The 19,367-nt window shown below is 45.3% G+C and overlaps 1 protein-coding gene and 1 long non-coding RNA gene across 8 annotated transcripts; both read right to left on the reverse strand.

The window, feature by feature from the left end:
- Positions 1 to 642: 642 nt before the first annotated feature.
- LOC148686186 (uncharacterized) lies at positions 643 to 4,408 on the reverse strand. Its single transcript, XR_015948869.1, has 2 exons — positions 4,141 to 4,408; positions 643 to 946 (listed from the first exon to the last, which is right to left on the reverse strand). It is a non-coding gene; the product is annotated as an uncharacterized LOC148686186 (long non-coding RNA).
- A 790-nt stretch (positions 4,409 to 5,198) lies between these two features.
- On the reverse strand, positions 5,199 to 17,913 carry RNASEH1 (ribonuclease H1). 7 transcript variants are annotated; one of them, XM_088665689.1, is made up of 10 exons: positions 17,873 to 17,913; positions 16,753 to 16,839; positions 15,541 to 15,662; positions 13,926 to 13,994; positions 12,691 to 12,885; positions 11,127 to 11,226; positions 9,557 to 9,611; positions 9,067 to 9,151; positions 6,096 to 6,220; positions 5,199 to 5,600 (listed from the first exon to the last, which is right to left on the reverse strand). In XM_088665689.1, the coding sequence occupies exons 2-10, from the start codon at positions 16,800 to 16,802 to the stop codon at positions 5,514 to 5,516; spliced, it is 888 nt and encodes a 295-aa protein (XP_088521815.1). In that variant the 5' UTR covers positions 16,803 to 16,839; positions 17,873 to 17,913; the 3' UTR covers positions 5,199 to 5,513. The 7 variants fall into 7 exon arrangements, with proteins under 7 accessions (XP_088521815.1, XP_088521814.1, XP_060128448.2 ...); XM_088665688.1 differs by lacking the exon at positions 17,873 to 17,913 and adding an exon at positions 17,163 to 17,290; XM_060272465.2 differs by lacking the exon at positions 17,873 to 17,913 and adding an exon at positions 16,937 to 16,977.
- Positions 17,914 to 19,367: the final 1,454 nt, after the last annotated feature.

Raw genomic sequence — 19,367 nt, forward strand, 5'->3', positions numbered from 1 at the left:
CTTTATTCAATGGGGCTTAGTTCCAAGTAAGTGTGATCAGAATGATTCCTCCCACCGAAACACACACACACACACACACACACACACACACACACACACACTCAAACTCTGTGGACTAAGCCTTGCAACCTGTAACATTACAGGCTTTTAGCATGAAGCTAGAAGGCAAGAGCGAGGCTGGAGTGAGACAGGCCGTGCATTTCTGATGCTAGAAGGCAAAGATCAGGTATTACAGCTTCACTGCAGGGTGTGTGTGTGTGTGTGTGTGGCTTATTCCTTTGATTCTGCTGCCACATAGGCAATCAAGTGGAAAGCTGTCATCATATTGGGCCTGCTTGCACAGAAGAAAAGTCGGGTAGCGTTATTGCCTTTCATCTAGCAGGAGAGAAACAGGGCAGGTTGCCAGCCTGCGCAGGACCCCAAGAATTTATTACGCTCGAGGTTCAATCTATATACACACACATCTCCTTGAACATTAAATTCCAGACGGACATTGCTCACAGCAGGAGCCTAAGGAAACACCAAATGTTGCATCTCGGTGGTGCTGTCGGGGTTTTCCTCCCCTTTCCCTTTTCTCAATTATTTTTAATTCAGCTCCCCTCTCGTTTGCGGATTTCCAAGCATATGCCAAGCACAGCTTGCCACACATCAAATGATTTTTATTTTGCTGGTGTATCCAAAACTGACACAGGGCAGGATCAGAAGCGATCAGCAGGAGTGGGGGATTTCCCCCCCCCTTGTAAACCCCCCACCTCCAAAAAACCTGCCTGCTCCCACAGATGTCTGGAGGCCTGCATTTTTTCCAGCTCCCCGGACTGCTAGAAACGCACCACGCGAAACACTCCAGCAAATCAATTCTGAGTCAGATGCTTCTCACAATGCTCCCCTCGTTCCCCTAGGCAAAACTGAAGGAATTTCTTCTAAGCTAAGCAGGCCAGAAGGCTGTCTGAAAAAGATAGATAGGCAGAGAGAAAATGAGCTCTAAAGGTGCAAGTAATGGAAGGCTTTCTTAAATCTTTAGGCTCAAGCTAGAAGGTTGGTCAGGGGGTGCTGAGAAACAAGTCAACAGTAGGCCATCTTCAGTTCTTTTTTTCAGGTCTCAGAGCTCAGGTGAAGAAAGTTAAATACTGCAGTGGTAAACTTTTTCTTTTCCCCCCTGGGCTAACGTTTTTTAAAACTATTGCTGGAGCGCTGGGCTTTGTGGGAAAACAAGGGAGCCTTATGGCACATTAAAAAACTATGGGTGAGATTCACATAATGAACCCCCTCTTCCCCTGTGCATCCCCCAAAATTGAGCAGGGTGCAAGGAGAGATAATCCTGACCAGCAAACTGGAATGCTTGTGCAGATGGAACAGTTAGAAGGGTGCAACGTTTGATTGCCCCCCTTAAAAATTGTGGCATAATCCAGCGGGTACCGAAGATGGTGCCTGGAAGCTATTGTGACATTTCTTATCCCCGTCTTCTGGCCATGCTACCTGATGGCAGCTGTAGTCCAATGGCATCTGGAGGGACTGAGGCTCCCTATAAGCTTTTGTGGACCAGAGTCCACCTCATCAGATGCCAGAAATGTTATCCTAAGACGGCAAGCTCACACACACACACACACACATACACTCTTGTTCAGTGGAGCTTTTACCCAAATAAATAGGCACTGAGTTACAATGAAGTCCTTATACAATGCAGCTCAGTGGTAGCTTTGCGTGGGAGAGCACGGGAGAAATTTTGCAACCCATTTCCAAAAGATCTTCCACTTTTAAAAAACGTTGTTTAATAGATGTTTCATGTTCCTTTCAGATACCAAATCCTCTTCTATTACAATGCTGACCCTTGCCTGCCTTTTCCACATGTAAATCTACCATGTGACTAGTGCCTTTTAAATAGCTATAGTGGCCAAGTTCACGTTTATAATAAGCTAGGCTTAATAAACCGCAATGTGAATTGGCAACATGCTGGTGAGCGAAGCCTATTTACTTCTCCCTTCATGTGATCGAGTAAACAAACCAGAATCACTTCCCATGATGTCCAATATGGGATTTTGTTGCTCCCCAAAAAGGTTAGGATTTGTAAGCCTACAACCTGTATAAAAGCTGTTTTTTCTAATCCTGCTTTGTTTGGATGCAAAAAACCAAGAATTTCAGTTTTGGACATTAAGCAAAGTTCTCCACTCTAAGCTGCATGAACTAACTACAGCTCCCATCATCCTCGACCATTTGTCCTGCTTCCTGGGGCAGTTGTAGTTGTAGTTCAGCAAAATCTGTTCTCCACATCTATCATTGTTGGCTGGCATGTGGTAGATCACATCTAACATTGTGGTTTATTAAACCAGGATTCATGGCTTGTTGTGTTTGAACATACCCATTAAGTACACAGGTGTGGATTCTGAGTTTTCTCCTGCTGACAAAAAAAGGAGAGCTTTCACTAATTTCTCCTTCCCTTGCAGCCCCTTGGAAAATCTGTTCTCTAAGGTTGAATATTGCAGCAGCCTGGAGGGAAATATTATATTGAAAGCTGTCTTCTTCCACCAGCAGGATCTTCTGCTGGATCTAAGGCCTTCCATAAATGAAGTCTTTCCATTTGCAGAAAGCACACGTACAACCAAAGCCTTAATATTTAGATATGTCATGTGGATGTTTGTGATTAGTGATGTACCAGCATTTGGGATGTGGGTGGCACTGTGGGTTAAACCTGAGCCTAGGGCTTGCCGATCAGAAGGTCGGCGGTTTGAATCCCCGCGATGGGGTGAGCTCCTGTTGCTCGGTCCCTGTTCCTGCCAACCTAGCAGTTTGAAAACACATCAAAGTGCAAGTAAATAGGTACCGCTCCGGCAGGAAGGTAAACGGCATTTCCGTGTGCTGCTCTGGTTCGCCAGAAGCGGCTTAGTCATGCTGGCCACATGAGCCAGAAGCTGTCTGTGGACAAACGCCGGCTCCCTCGGCCAGTAAAGCGAGATTAGCGCTGCAACCCCAGAGTCGTCCACGACTGGACCTAATGGTCAGGGGTCCCTTTACCTTTAGCGTGTCAAAAGGCCACAAGCCTCCTGGAAGATGAAATTTCCCCTCAAATCTCCCTGGGAGAAAAACTTATTGCTTGAGAAAATAAAAAGCTGCTGAATGCATAGGCAGCCTTATCTCTACTAATGCACACACAGAAAAATCAATTTTATTGTGTATTTTAATTATGTGTGGCCATGTTTTTATAACTGGTTTTATATTTGTATACTGCTTGGAAGTCATTGTGGCAAGTAAGTAAGTTAAAAATGAAGGTTATAAGCACATTTTTTAGAGTCATATACACAAGACAAGACGACCGGGAAGCTTGAGGTGCTTTTATTTATCACCCACCCTGATTATATAAATCCTGATTTTACGCACATGTACTTGGAAGCAAGACCCAGCCTCTTCACTGCAGTAACATGCACAGGATTGCAGCCTCAGATCTTGACCAAGGCTGCGATCCTAACCCCTTATCTGGGAATAAGCTCCATTGAATTCAGTAGGACATCTGAGTAGACATGGTTACGATTGCAGGACAACCTCCAGACTTTGTAGCCGTTCTCTATGGCGTTTGGGCCAACCTTTTCCTCCCTTGTTCAGATGCATTTCTAATTTGAAACCGTCTTTTGCACTGCCTGCAGTGATTATAAAATAGCCCTAAACCAGGGAGGCTGCACTAAACAATTAAAGCAAGCTGCAGAGAACTCCAGCCACTTCTATAGGAAGTGCCTGCTTTTTAGAGGTTGGGTTGAGCCGCATTCCTGCCCTGACTGCATTACATTCTATGGGGCGAGTCAAAATACAATACCATGCCCTTAAGCCTGTATAACATTAGCTGAAACATAGAAGCTGGTGACTAAAACTGGCTATACATCCCCTTCCTTCTGCCATTAGAGGTTGGGTTGGCACGAATCATTCCTGGCCTCTTCTAGACTTCTAAACACAAATGGGCCTTTGCAATGTCAGTTTCTTTTTATCAGCCAGTATTTATCATCAATGTTTGTAATTTTTATCCTGCATTTTTATGGTAGTGTTGTCTAATTCTTTCAACAAAAAGAAAAAGAAATTAAAGTGTATCTGGAATAGGAAAAAAACAAACAAACTTTGTGGGTTGTTTCTTGTTTTGCATCGCCCTAATAAAATAACCTTGTAAATATGTAGAAATTAGACCACTGAAGTCGTCCGCGAATCATAGTGTTTCTCGTGGTTCCAGGTTTCTTGATGACAATACAACACCTCCTCCTCCTGGTAAAATAAGCAATAACCTCAGCAGACGGGGAGAAGCTCTAGGAGGGAGAAGAGTTGTGGAATAAAACATCTGCTGTGCATTCTGAGCCATCACCTCCCAGGGAGATTGGCAAATGACTTCTGCCTTGCCAGTTCAAGGAGAGACGGATCAACAGCCCCATGCTCTCTGATGGATGAAGGGGAAGATGAAGAGAGGACTGGTCATGAGAGGTCATTAATAATCTCAGAGAACCATGAAAACTGTCAAAGTCAAATTGCAGGGCGTCCGGGCAGGGGAAGAAAAATCAAGACTTGGACTGCATTTCTCTGCACTATTATTGTCGATCCATTTGGAGAGGCACACAGCTAAATAAGCAATGGCCACAACACAGTTGTTGGGATCCAATTGGTGCCCTTGAATTTGCGGGGGGGGGGGGGGCGACGACTTTAAAACCAGCAGCAATCTGCTAACTCTAGAAGGATATTTATTTACCATCCCTAATGCCACCTTCCAGTTTGTGCTAAGTAGTAAACCTGTGAGCAAATTTTGCTGGCATAGGTCAAAATGTGACCCCCCAGGCCTTTCTTATCAGGCCCTTGGAACTCTCTGTACAGCATATCCCACCAGCCCTACTTTACCCTCCTCCAATATTTCTGTGACTGGAGTCTATCTCTGAACTCCAATAATGCCTCTGGGTTGCCTGGTGTACTCTGTGTAGAAACAACTACCTATCATAAAAAGTCAAAAAATGTACATTTGCTGTTCTTCCCATTTTTGCTTCTGGCCTCACCCACCAATAACTTGGTTAATAACAGGCTCCCCGCATGTGCATTAAAGTATGAATTGGAGCAGTTTTGGGGGGCTGATTTGAGTATACTGCCCTAAGGTTGCTACTGATGTGTATTTGGCACATGCTGTTGTAAATCTGTGATTTTGGTGTTTATTGTTATTATTTATCGCAGTTGAGATGCCAAGGTGAAAAACAAAAACTTTTATTAAATTTTTTTATATATAAAACACAATTCTTGAATGTACAACTGTGAAACAAACGCCTTACGTAAAATTCTGCGGTGTTGTAACTCTTCATAACCAGAATGCATCAAACAAGCATTTTGTTTAAATATCTCATGCCATCTTTAGAATAATCCTTAGTATCCAAACCTGGGCTTCTCAGTATCAAGAAATTGTATGGCAAGTCAGTAAAACTCACATTTATCCACCACAATCGCAGCCTGTTAGTCAAAAATGTTGTTACTCTGCCCCCAAAGTCAATGGATATTTCTAACACATTCTAGGACAAGGACTTTCCAGCACCTTTTTTTGCTAGTCGATCAGCTGCTTCATTTCCAGCAAAGCCAGAATGACCTGGAACGTGTTTCTGTTAACAGTAAATTGAACCAGTTACTACAACTGTACAGCCATATTCATTTTACGACTATCTCCCCATCCTCCACATCTCACGAGACAGCTTTCAGTTCAAAGTGCCAAAAATGACTCTTTTTAAAAAGGCCAATACTCAATTCTTGTTTTTATCAAAAGCTAAGGAACAGACACGCAAATGGTTTGCTACTGTTAAGGCAGCGTGTTGGTAAGACATTTTTTCCCCAGTCCCCCACCCGCAAAGAGTTAGAAAGCAACACTGTATTTCAATTCCCCCCAAAAAAACTTGTGAAGAAAAATACACGGGTCAGAATAAAATGCAGTTTTCTGATTCAAAACATAACAAAACACAGGCCTTCCCCTAGACTGGTACCAAACACTTGCACATTTCCATTACAGAATTACTTGCATTATTTTTGTTAACATTCATTTTTAATAGTACAGTATGCACTTGCTATTTATGAAGTCTGCCTTTTCAAACCACATAACTTACCCACTGAATATCCATGCCTTCCGAAAGCTTATCAAGCCTTTCAAAGTCTTCCCTGTTGGTTACATCTGTTCCTTTGTATGTTTTCCAATCATTCTTCTTCCAGTTTTTAACCCAGCTTGTCATACCTATGTAAGAACAAGATGCATCTGTTGAATCGTGACTTTTTTAAAGGACTGCCAAAATTGTCCTCGGATTCTACCGCACATCTGCAAAATGCCATCCAGTTGTGCTGTTCAAAGAAGTGTATATGGTGGTGAATCCAAGCTGGGTCTAGGCAGGCACTGAATGTTTGCTGTAATAAATTTGCAGCCCATTATAAGTCATGCATATTCAGTTTGACTTTGGGCCTACCATTTTAAGCACCGGTCAGCTTATAGCTGGTCTTGCCTGCCATAAGTAGAAGCTGAAGACTAGATCTTGAAGGGGTCCATTTGTGGACAGGGACCCACTTCAAGCATAGATAATGGGTAACATCTGCAGATGTTCAGGTCTCTCTCAAAATAAAAAGTTAAAACCATATGCGGATTCTACAGTTACCAACCCACTTCTGACCTTTGCTTTTGAGAAGGAAGTCACTTTCTGGGCATATATGAGTATTTAACATATTTTTCGCTCCCTAAGACGCACCTGACCATAAAACACACCTAGTTTTTAGAGGAGGAAAGGGGGAAAGCCCCGTTTTGGGGGGGATCAGCTCAAAGTTGTGCAGCTTCTTTTGTAAAGGAGAAAAGCCCCATTTTTTGGAGGATCAGCTCAAAGTTGTTGAGCTCACATTGCAAAGGAAAAAAACCCCGTTTTTATGGGGTTCAACTCACAGTTCTGCAGCTTCTTTAGGAAAGGAAAGGGAGCTGTTTCTGCAGTTTCCAAACAGATAATCTAATCAGCCAGTCACATGTCGCTGGGGAAACAAACAGCCTCTGCCTGCAGAACATTCAACAATGGAGGCCTGGGCAAGGGGGTGCAGCCAGAAAGGGAGCCAGCGCTCGACCACACATTCGCTCCATAAGACGCACATACATTTCTCCTTTACTTTAAAGGAGGGAAAAGGGCTTCTTATGGAGCAAAAAAATATGGTATTTATCAGGTTTGTTGGATCCCTGCCAATATGGGTTTTAAACATAGGAAATGCCAGTCCCTAGCTTGGGGACAAATGCGTCCAAGTTGAAAGAGGATAAATCCAGAAAGGCAACGTTGGCTGGTAAATCTTGGGACAGGGGGTTGGATGGAAAAGAAACGGTATATGGAGGACAGCCTCCCTTGGCCACAATTCTATTATTGAAAGTACTAGTGTATTTCAGCCCGTTCAATAACGGGCTCTAGAACATCCTGGGGTTCGGAGAAGCGCTTGCGCAGCGCTTCTCCGAACCCTGGGACCTGTCATTGCTGTCGGCGGCAAGGGGACAGGAACGGAGGAGGAGAAAGCGCTGCTTTCTCCTCCTCCGTTCCTCTCCCGCAGCCGCCGACAGCAAGGACACCTCCCAGGGTTCGGAGAAGCGCTTGCACAGCGCTTCTCCGAACCCTGGGACCTGTCATTGTTGTCGGCGGCAGGGGGACAGGAACGGAGGAGGAGAAAGCGCTGCTTTCTCCTCCTCCGTTCCTCTCCCGCAGCCGCCGACAGGAAGCAGAACTCCCAGGGTTCGGAGAAGCGCTTGCGCAGCGCTTCTTCGAACCCTGGGACCTGTCCTTGCTGTCAGCGGCAGGGGGACAGGAACGAAGGAGGAGAAAGCGCTGCTTTCTCCTCCTCCGTTCCTCTCCTGCAGCCACCGACAGGAAGCAGACATCCCAGAGTTCGGAGAAGCGCTTGCACAGCGCTTCTCTGAACCCTGGGACCTGTCCTTGCTATCGGCGGCAGGGGGACAGGAACGAAGGAGGAGAAAGCGCTGCTTTCTCCTCCTCCGTTTCTCTCCCGCAGCCGCCGACAGGAAGCAGACATCCCATGGTTCGGAGAAGCGCTTGCGCAGCGCTTCTCCGAACCCTGGGACCCGTCCTTGCTGTCGGCGGCAGGGGGACAGGAACGGAGGAGGAGAAAGCGCTGCTTTCTCCTTCTCCGTTCCTCTCCCGCAGCCGCCGACAGGAAGCAGACATCCCAGGGTTCGGAGAAGCGCTTGCGCAGCGCTTCTCCGAACCCTGGGACCCGTCCTTGCTGTCGGCGGCAGGGGGACAGGAACGGAGGAGGAGAAAGCGGCGCTTTCTCCTCCTTCCTTCCTCTCCCCCAGCCGCCGACAGGAAGGACGCGCGCACTCTCCCCCCCCCGCCTCCTCCAACCGCCGCTCCTCACGGCCAGGGAGGGTTGTGAGGAGGCCTTCGCCGGCCTCCACCCCGGCGGGAGCGGCGGTTGGAGGAGGCAGAGTGGGGGGAGAGTGCGCGCGCGCAGTCTCTGCTGTCCAATCCCTGTATCCCTGGGGCACATGCGCAGTGACCCAGGGACACACGGGACATCTGGACGCAGGGACAACATGGACATTATTATATAGGATTCTCTGGAGAGCAGCATTTGTTAGCTTTTAATGCAAACCCTTCCCAAGCCACTAGCTTTCAATAGAAAAACACCCAACACTCATTCACATGCCTGCTTACCACTAGGATCTGCTTAAACATCAAAAGCAAACATTCATTATATATTACATGCTAAATTCCTAGGTCTTGGATCATTGGAAAGTTATTTATTTCTAGCCCACCTTTCCCCCAAAGAGCTCAAGATTGTACACATAGTTCTCCCCCCACTCTCCATTTTATCCACACAATGGTGTGAGGTAGGTTAGACCAAGATAATGTGACTGGGCCAAGGTCACTCTGTGAGCTTCATGGCCAAGTGGGACTAGAACTCTGGTCTCCCAGAAAGGTGCTGGAAGCGTCTTGGTAAATAATCAAAATACCAAGTCCCATGCCCTGCACAAACTTATTATCCTTTCAGAAGGCCATTTCACATGCTTCTTGCCTTATTACTTATTCCCAATGCACAGGTACTTACCTTCGATGGTGAACTTGCTGTCAGTATAGATTGCCAGTTTATTGATATTTCGACTCTTGGCTTGCTCTATTGCTTTGCAAGCTGCCTACAGAAAACATTTAGAATACACAACTCAGCAGAAAGGAAGTTGAACCATCAATACTGATGGCAACTTTCAAAATTATAACACAAAAGTAATGTAATCCAATTGTAGCACTGTTTGTCCAGAAATTGAAGCAAATTATGTTAAAGACAATTGACCAATTACTTAACTAGGTTTTATGAATTCTCATAATAGCTACATAATTATTCTGCGTCACTAGCCTATCCATCATGCAATTTCTTTTTGGGATTTATGAGATAACTTTTTAGATTGTTCTTTCAATTTCTCCAAATACTCTCTCTCTATATATATCCATGCAATTCCCCCCTTGAAAAAGAAGTACATTTCCATTAAAACTAAAAGGCTCAAGCACTCAATCGTGCCAATTCTGTGATCCATTTAACTTACCTGTATTTCAGCCCTTTGATTAGTCTGCCGCCCAGGAAGTCTTTCACTACTATTTCTGTAAGAGTACAAAATACATACAACATTCAAGTAATTTTTCTCATGCATGAAGCATTTCAAGGCTAATATGGGGATCAAAATACATCTGTGACCTGAAAGAAACTCTGCATGTTTATAATAGGAAAACCAATGTTATTTTCCTTCAAACCACAGATTTTCAAATTTAGTCCTACGCCATGTTTGCTTCTACCTGAATTGCACATATTGGATCAAAAGAAATGCCAGAGGAAGGCTATGGCCCTTCTGTCCCCAACAGCCCCTGCCAAAAACCCACCCAAGGTTTAGGAAGCCCTGTTGAGTGAGATGGGCTGAGGAACTATGGCATTGAGGGATGAAGTAAAAAGTCTGAAACTTGGACAGAAGCACCTCCTGGGAATGGAAATCCAATCCTTGCTATTTTAAAGTGTTATGTTTTATGTTATTCAGTCAGGCAGACCTCTTTATTGCTCCATTTTGGGAGGAAAGTAAGGAGCCAAGTGAGCCACTACCAGATCTCACATTTCCCAGAGAACAACTGGAAAGTTTGAATGGCTTCTCATGCTTTCAAGGCTGCCAGTGCAAGATGTGATGAATGGCTGGTGTTCTTGGTTCTGAATGATTTAGAGAAAGCCCCCAGGCTTTATTATTTTTCAGCAGTCACTACTTTCCTTTGGTACACACATTCGTCAAACAAGCCATTTCCTTCAAATGTGACCAAGGAAAGGACAGGATTGGTGGACAACAAATTGCTCCAACTCTGACCATCCACCTGGACAAACGGCAGAGGCCATACTTTCCCTCTACATATCACAAGCCCTGAATATTTTCAAGCTGGATGTTGTTGTTTAGTTGTGGCCGACTCTTCGTGACCCGATGGACCAGAGCACGCCAGGCACTCCTGTCTTCCACTGCCTCCCGCAGTTTGGTCAGACTGGATAGGAAGACACATCATACTGAGGGCTTTGGAAGAGAATTCTGGCAGATGCTCCTGGCATTAATTGCTTCTGAAAGGGACATCTCAGCAGCTACTTTGGACACCACTGTGCTAGCCTCCATAATGTGACTTCTTACCAGTCTGGTTTCTGGACATTCGCTTTGGTGGGCATGGACTTTATCCATCTGAAGAAGCATGAACAATCTTTCAAGACTGAAGAAAAGGGATATATCGAGACAGCACTATGAGGCTGATTCTGGCTCCTCTTTATTGCTTAGGAAAGCAGTGGACAGATGCCATGCACACTTTTTCTTCTTCTTCTTACAGCCTAGTCTACAACCAATAAAACTATGCTTGGACTGGATTCACCTGGCCGAGTGGATGGGGCCAGGAACCTGCAACTCTTCACAAGAGGCAGAAGATTGGATCAAGAGAAGTGGGTCCACCCTCTAGCCAAAGTATTCATCTGAAAATAATATTAGTGGAAGGACGGGAAAATATCGTGTCTGGATGCAAACAAAAATAGGGATCGCTGCCAAAAAAAAAAGCTATTAGAATGGTTTTTATCGCAAGTTATTTGACCACTCATTTCTTACTTACAAAGGATGATCGGGTCCCCAATAGACACCAGTTCCAGCACGTGCTTTACGGCGCCCATTACTTGAGCAACACCCATCAGTATAAACAACTGCATAATCTCCTAAAAATGGAAATGGGAGAATTAATTCAACAGGAATATTGCCAGCTGGATGGACATCACATATTTTAGTTCTGATATTTAAGAAAGGTGATCAGGACAACCCAACATACTACTGCCAAATTAAAGTCTTATTGAGGTTCCTACAAAAATACACATTTAGGAAAATGGGTTAAAAATAACACATACAAACAAGCCATGTGCTGCTCCCAATGCAGACTGGCTTTCAAGGGACATAGCACAACTGAGCCACTTTGTTTTGAATTATTGTATTCAGAAAAAGATAGTGAGCTACCAAAAAAGCTGTATGTCACATTAACATTATTGTTATTTATTCAATTTATATACTGCCCTTTATCACAAGATATCAGGGAGGTTCACAGAATAAAACGAAAGATAAAAAACACAAGTTTTAAAACATTTCTCTCCCATGGGTTTTGACTCCATCAAAGAGTTATTTCATCTATTTAGCAGGAGATATAAAATGCTTTATTATACTAAGATCAATCATCTACTAGAACCTATTGCATAAGTTTGTGACTTATTCTATATAGCACAGAAATCTGCAGTAGCTTAAGCAGAGATAAAATCAAATATAAAATCCTATGTGAACTAAGAGCTCCACACCACTCTTAGTGCGTATGGGGCGAAACCTGGTAAATTACTTCCAGGTTTGCCGCGCGCGCATGCCAAAGTTTACATAACTAGAGGGTTACGTAAACGGAGGTTCGACTGTGCTGGAAAAGCTCTCAAGTGTAAAAAAATTGTTATCGGTCAATGTGTTAAGACCTGGATTCCAAACTCTGTAAAGCCACTAATGGAACCGTTCAAAACCTGGACTACTCTGGTTTAGTGCTGGGGCCACTGCCGAATCCACAAACTTGCTGCACACAACAGCAGGAGTGGAAGGTGATGGGGGAAGCAAATCACTGCAACAACAATTTCGCCCAATGCAGTCATGTGACAACAGTGGGGCCAACTCAGGCCCCAAGGGATCCTGGGCAGGTGGAATCCTTCCCTTGGATTACAGGTTCCAGCAACTTCTACTGGCTACCGCTTATATGAAACCCACTAGTGGCACTTCGGCTTGCAGGTCGGCAGGGACACCTCCCACCTACTCCAAACCCCCCCCCCAGCAAGGAGGGTTTGGATTGTGCCATAACTCACTAGGCAGCAGCAAAGTCAATTTCAATAGGAGTGACTTGTGCATTTCCAGGAGCTCTTTTGCATATTAAATATATATGCAAAGAACTTCCAATGGGGGGTGGGAGAAAAGGGAAATTGGTTTTCTTTTTGCTCTTGTTTTTCTTAGGTATTTTGGGGTTTGTTATCTTATATTTTTATGTTGTGAACTGGATAGACAGTGGTGTACAAATTAAATAAATAACAACAGCAGCTTAAAAGCTCTATTTAAAAATTGTAAGGAGACAACATTGTTTAGTCACCTGCTGCAATAAAGACACTTACCTGTATATGAGAATTCATCTTTGCGTTCTGGAGGTGTGTAAGGTACCTCAGTATATTTTACACGCTTTCTCTCACGTTGGTTTTCTGAGGGCTGTTCATATGGTCTCTTGTATGAACTATAATCTGACCACGATGTTGTCTTCTTACCCTTTAACCTATTATTTCTTGGTCTTTCATAAGCTGCATTATCGTAACCTTCGAAGAAATGAAATGCAAAAAATAAAAAAAATCACATTGAAACTATAATATCCATGTTCAAGAACCTTATACACCCCCAATTACATAAATGAAGTCCCTCTAAAGTAATTAGAAATTAACTCATGAATAAACTGTGAGGAGGACTACAGAAAAATGCATAACCACACACACAGAGAGAGAGACAATAAGGGTTATACTGCAAGACTAAAGAGTGAGCAGTGCTAACTTGCAGAAGCATGCTTTCAGCGATTAAACGGACAGCAGAACAGATCCACAAAAAAGATGGGCTCATGGAAATCCACTGGCAATTTCTAGGACTACTTAGCTGTATCTACTACAATACAATTAGGACACGATAGTTTTTCCACATATTAGGTACACGTTACAAGTTGTGAGTGGCTTATGTAGATCTGTATTGCCTACTATACAGACAGGCAACAATTGAGAACTCTTGAACAGTGTGTCAGCTTCTGAAATTTACATGAAAGGAATGCCCTGTTTGTGCTCACTTGATACTCTGGAATCTCAACCAAGATACGCATTTAATGTAACACTTCCATTGTTTCATGTAATGTATCTTGTGTTAAGTTGCTTGGAGACCTTTGAGTACTAAATGACTAACAAGTCTAACAAATTGCCATAATCAAGTAAGTTTTGGATACAAAACATACAACGAAACCTGGGGAATATTTTCATGAATCTGTAATTTGTCCTGACCTATCTGAAGCACTTGCTTATTTTTATACTCCCAACTTTCTATGCCCCTTCTCCAAGCACTCAGTCCATGACATTCAGCCACCAACAGAAATATGTGGAAGCACTAAACCAGTATCCAGGGAGAGAGCAATCCAGCGGTGGCACTGAAACACTGAGTCTCTCTTTCTGGCAAATACCACACTGAGCAAGAATGAGAGATTGCAATTTAGTAATGCAAAGCACATTAGAAAAGCTCCAGAATGAAAGCACAGGGGTGTGCGGCCTGGCGCATTATGCATCTACTACAGCACTACAAACACCAAGACAAATATGAGGAGCACCTTCTGTAACAACTGCTGGGTCATTAGGTGGTGATGCATCTGCATGCGCTGCATCCCCAGCCAGTGTGCCTAGTAAAGGGAACACATTGTATTATGTGACAAAGCAATTGCCAGTACAGTGGTACCTCGGTTTACGAACACCTCGGTTTACGAACTTTCGGTTTACGAACTATCCTAACCCGGAAGTTAGTAAACCGAGGTGCCGGAGGTCTACTGAGCGTCCGATGCCTTCGGGGAGGCCGGGCCTTCGCTCCGATGCCTCCTGGAGGCCCGCAGCGAAGGCCCGGCCTCCCCGAAGGCATCGGAGCAAAGGCCAAACCTCCCCAAAGGCATCGGAGCGTCGGATACCTTCGGGGAGGCTGGGCTTCGCTCCGATGCCTTTGCGGAGGCCGGGGAGCGTTTCCGCGACTGGGCTGCAGCCGCGAAAGCGGTCCCCGGCCTCCGCAAAGGCATCGGAGCAAAGCCCCAGCCTCCGGAAGGCATCGGAGCCGGGACTTCGCTCCGATGCCTTTGCGGAGGCCGGGGACCGCTTTCGCGGCTACAGCCCAGTCGCGGAAACGCTCCCCGGCCTCCGCAAAGGCATCGGAGCAAAGCGGTTAATCCGTTCTAGGGGGTGTTTTTCCTCGTCTAGAACAGATTAATCAACTTCCCATTACTTTCAATGGGAAAGTTCACTTCGGTTTACGAACACTTCGGTTTATGAACAGACTTCTGGAACCAATTGTGTTCATAAACCGAGGTTCCACTGTACAGTCATACATCTTCTTGCGAATGCTTCAAGTTGCGTTTTTTGGGGGGTTAAGAACGCGGCAAACCCGGAAGTGTTTACTTCCGGGTTTTGACGTGCATGCACAAGCGTTCTGCGTGGTTTGCACATGCGCAGAAGCGTCACACTGGTTACGGACTTTTCAGGGTGCGAACGGCCCACCCCGGAACGGATCATGTCCGGAATAAGAGGTAGAGGTACCACTGCACAAGTTCTTCCTGTGCTAGATGATCTGCATACAAAAGTCATGTGGACCAAGCTCCAATGCAACTGTAGGTTTATCAAAACTGCAATTTGATCTTACATGCTTCCTCAAAAATAAGTCCCACTGAGTTCAGCAGGACCCATTCCCAAGGAAGTAAAGCAACAGAATGTAGTCTTCATTTCCCAGCTTTCTAAAGTAGCCCACAGGAATGTAACCATCTTCAATAGTTAGTCACGCAGTACAATATCTAAAACTTGCATCAGCCACAGACAGCATGACCAATAGGCAGGGATGGTTTGAGTTGTAGTAGTCCAACATCTGGAAAGCCATACTCTCCCCACCTCTGATCTACCGCAAAATGAGATATGCAAGAGGTCTAGACTTTCCCTTCTTTCAGCTGTAACTTCTCACTGCTATTAATGCAAATCCACCACTTTCACTTAAAACCAAGCCAGATCTTAAATCTTGGGTGGAGCAATTAGCCTACATAAAAAACCATCCCAGAACTGAGAACTCAGCCTGTGCCATCTGGAAATACAGCTGACCAGTGACAAGTATATCAAGCATTTAGCACACCCATACTAATTACCAGAAGGCTACTCTTAAAATTTCTGACAAGCACCAACCCTTTACAGAGTGCTTACCAGTTGAATGACGAGATGTGCCTGTTGATCCATCATTTATGAAGTCCCAAGCATCTTCCTCTGTTGAAAACTTCTTAAAGCTAGCATATTTATATTTGTCAACTTGTTCTTTACATTCTTCCCTATAAAAATATAAAGCTATTATTTTTTAAAAAAGAAACACATTATCATCTCCAATGCCACCTACGTACTCTTCATTTGAGCAAATCTGGGGACACAAAGCTTTCCCCTATATCAGCTGAAGGGCAATCCTCACACAGTTCTTGGACGGAAAGTTTCCAACCTCAAGAATCCACCATAGTTTTAGCCCTTCAAAGGCAAAAGGCCGGGGTTGGCTATGCGAGCCACTTGGGGGCCTGGAAACATTACATAAATCTAACCATTTTAGTTTTGTTTTGAAAGTAACTTAAACACAAATCCCCATGGAACTAAGAGCATTGAACTAGTGTGAGGAAGATTTGGGTTAAAATCTGCACACAGTTACGAAGCTCGCCCGGAGCCAGACACCTGCTCTCAGTACCACCACCTGACAGGGTTGTTAGGAGAATGGGTTCTTTTTTATATAAAAGGGGGGGGGGTGAGAGATAATGTTTGCTGCCTTGGGCTCTTTGGTACAGGCTAGATAACAAGACTCTCTTAATCTCAGGGTTGTGGGTTCAAGCCCTGCGTTGGGCAAGTATACAACACGGATATAGGTATAGGGCGGTATATAAATTTAATTAATAATATTAATAAGAAGAGGAGGAGTTTGGATTTGATATCCCGCTTTATCACTACCCGAAGGAGTCTCAAAGCAGCTAACAATCTCTTTTCCCTTCCTCCCCCACAACAAACACTCTGTGAGGCGAGTGGGGCTGAGAGACTTCAGAGAAGTGTGACTAGCCCAAGGTCACCCAGCAGCTGCATGTGGAGGAGCGGAGATGCGAACCCAGTTCCCCAGATTACGAGCCTACCGCTCTTAACCACTACACCACACAAATGTAACTGATCTGTCGAAAGGATAACCTGAAAAAAATGAGACAATGCACGCACTCTTGTAAATCAAGAAAAACCTTAATACAATTTTTTTTAAAGAAAAAAAGAAAAAAAATCTGCATTGTGGGGGGTGGAGCAGATGACCCTCGGGGTCCCTTCCAAACTGGGAGGAATACGAAGCATTTTAGCCCCAGGGAGAGGGGGGAGCTTGGTCACTCCAGGTGTGGCTTCGCTTACCAGGTGCGATACACGCCGGTCCTCCTGCCCTTCCGCACCGCGTAGAACATGTTGCCGCTCCTGACAGTTCCGGGGCCGCTGTTGCTGCTGGGGAGAAAACAAGGATGAGCGAGCAAGGCCAGGATCCGGCGCAGCATAATAACTGCAGACTTCGCCTCGCCTCACCTCCCAACCCCCCACCCACCGCCCTCTCCGTCCGTCATCGCTGTTCTCCTGCTCTTCCGTGTTCGGGCAGCCGCGCAAGCGCATAACTAGCCGCGCTGGAGTTTGAGGGTATGGTTGGGTTAGGCTGAAAACCACCACAGCGGCAGCCAACACTTCCGGATCAGAAACGGAAGAGGGGGGAGGGCAGACGCAGCAAGTAACCTCCTACGCCCCTCATATGGCAGCTATTTAAAACACGAACCGACCGGAAGAGTGGTGCTTTTCGAGTCTTTTCTCCCCTAGGGTCCAACCGAGGAAGTGACGACGCGGAGGAAACTAAACAGTGTTGCGCGCAGGCGCGTTGCCACCACCGCGGTCTCCGCCTTCTTTTCGCAACCTCCTTGCAAAAACAAGAGGGTGGGGAGGAAGGAAATCTCAAAAAAAGACTTGAGTGCGCATGCGCTGGTGCCGAAGGCGGGAAAATGAAAAGCACCGGTGTTAATTCGGTGCACCTTATTCAGAAACCTTTATTCTTTTTCACTAACAGCAGCTAATGGCTTTATTCTACAAATGCTTTAAAGCCAAACTTGCCAGTTCCTGGATTTATTGATAAAGCAACGAGCGTCTGATGGGCAAATTCCACACGTGTTTGCCCAGAAAGTAGTCGAAGTTTACTCCCGGGTAAACTCGAATATATTATAGTCGTAGCTTAAGAGACATAACACCAAAGGAAAGCAAAAGCATGATAGAAAAAAGGATATGAGCCCCAAAGAATCGCTGCATGATTCGCCAATCTAACCCACTTCTAAGCGCCACTGCACTGCGATAGTAAAATAAGGCTGCAATCGGCCACTAAACCTTTGCCGAGCAAGCCTTAAAAGCCACGGCAGTCTCTGGACTGCAAACACAGTGGCTTCACTTCGAACTGAAGCCTCCCTCCACCATTTTCGGCTTATCTGCACGTGCATCCGCTCACCTGCCTTACCTCGCAGATCTTTCCCTGCGCAGGCACATAAACCAAATGGCGCTTCCTGACCTGCCCACTCTCCCTAGGAGATCGGGAAAAACCACTGGTGAAACAAAAAAGAGGGGGAACATGCACCAGGGTCTTTGAAAGGTCAATTATAATTCCAGGACCTTCCATGCATTACCCCTTTCACCAACAATGGTACTTTCTTACTACCGATTTAGCAAATGCTGGAGAGGAAAGAGCTTCTATTGAAAAGAGCAAGTGGTTCCCCCTCCCACTCTAATGCATTCAAGCCTTATTTCTGGCCGCCTCTTGAATGTACGGTAAATTTGGAATGAGCATAGGACACGAAAGCTCATACCAAAATAAAAACTTAGTTGGTCTTTAAGGTGCTACTGAAGGAATTTTTTTATTTTGCTTCGACTCAGACCAACACGGCTACCTACCTGTAATGAATATACAGTTACCTTGGGGTTAAGTCCCATTGAACAAAGTGGGGCTTACTTTTCTAGCAGGTGTGCATAGGGTTGAGATGCATGCGAATAAATTAATACCTTCTTCCTTTCACTTTTCCCAAATGATAATCGCCCAGAACCGAAAGTTCTCCTACTTGCTTTGTAGCTCTTCAATTCAAGTGAAATGCCACTTCAGGGCTACCACAAACACACTGACTAGCGTGGGAGCGGAAACTGCAGAAGAAACCTGAGTGCTTGCTAGAGGAGCCCACCCAGGCTATACACCTCGGGTTCCGTCCCTGAGGTCCCTATAATTAGGTCCATTTGCAGAAGCCTCTCTTCGGGGACTCAAAAATATTGAATCATCAGCAGTATGGTGGGCAAACTACACCAGAAGGAGCACGATAGGTAATAGCCCTCTCCAAACACCCTACGCAACCTCTATTTTTGCTTGTACTGTACACTACGACGGATCATAAATTATATTTGCAAAGCGCCTAAAGCGGTGGTTTGAAACGGATTGCTCAATTCTACCTCTTACTGAGCAACAAAACAAAACAAAACCGTATTCTTACAGGTATAGGCTCAAGCAGGCAACTTCCGACTACATTGAGCACTTTCATTATAAAACACCCATTAATGCGTGCATATTTCTTCCCTTGGTGGATTTGCAACTTGGAGGAAGGAAAGCCATAGGTTTACTTTAATTTATACAGCCGACACAACCACACACTGTACTCCCAGCTTCCCCAAAGTGCTCTCCAATACAGTACAGTACAGTACGTATTGCCGTTTGGTGAAAGCAGTGCTTTATCCTCTGCCATGAGTTTCCTCCCGCCGGAAAGCTTCAGAAGGGCGGAAGTACCCTTTCAATCCCAAGCTCCCCGAGACGAGAAGTGGGCGGCGTTGCGGCCGTTCCCGGCAGAGAATCTGTGGTGCTCTCGCGAGAACTCCTCCTCTTCCTTAGGCCGGCGCTGAGAGAGGTAGGCACGGCCAGCCGGGGCCTGCTGGGCTGCGTGGGGGCTTTTTCCCGCGGGGGCTCCGGT

Source organism: Zootoca vivipara, chromosome 3 (assembly GCF_965207765.1).
Source record: "Zootoca vivipara chromosome 3, rZooViv2.hap1.1, whole genome shotgun sequence".
In the NCBI taxonomy this organism is placed as follows: domain Eukaryota; kingdom Metazoa; phylum Chordata; class Lepidosauria; order Squamata; family Lacertidae; genus Zootoca; species Zootoca vivipara.

Coding starts and splice junctions, on each gene's coding strand:
- RNASEH1 (XM_088665687.1), bottom strand. CDS start 16,889: ATGCTGCGCCGGATCCTGGCCTTGCTCGCTCATCCTTGTTTTCTCCCC. Junction 15,663..16,752: donor ACCGGCGTGTATCGCACCTG/GTAAGCGAAGCC, acceptor ATATTTTTATAG/GGAAGAATGTAAAGAACAAG. Junction 13,995..15,540: donor CACATCTCGTCATTCAACTG/GTAAGCACTCTG, acceptor TCCCTTTACTAG/GCACACTGGCTGGGGATGCA.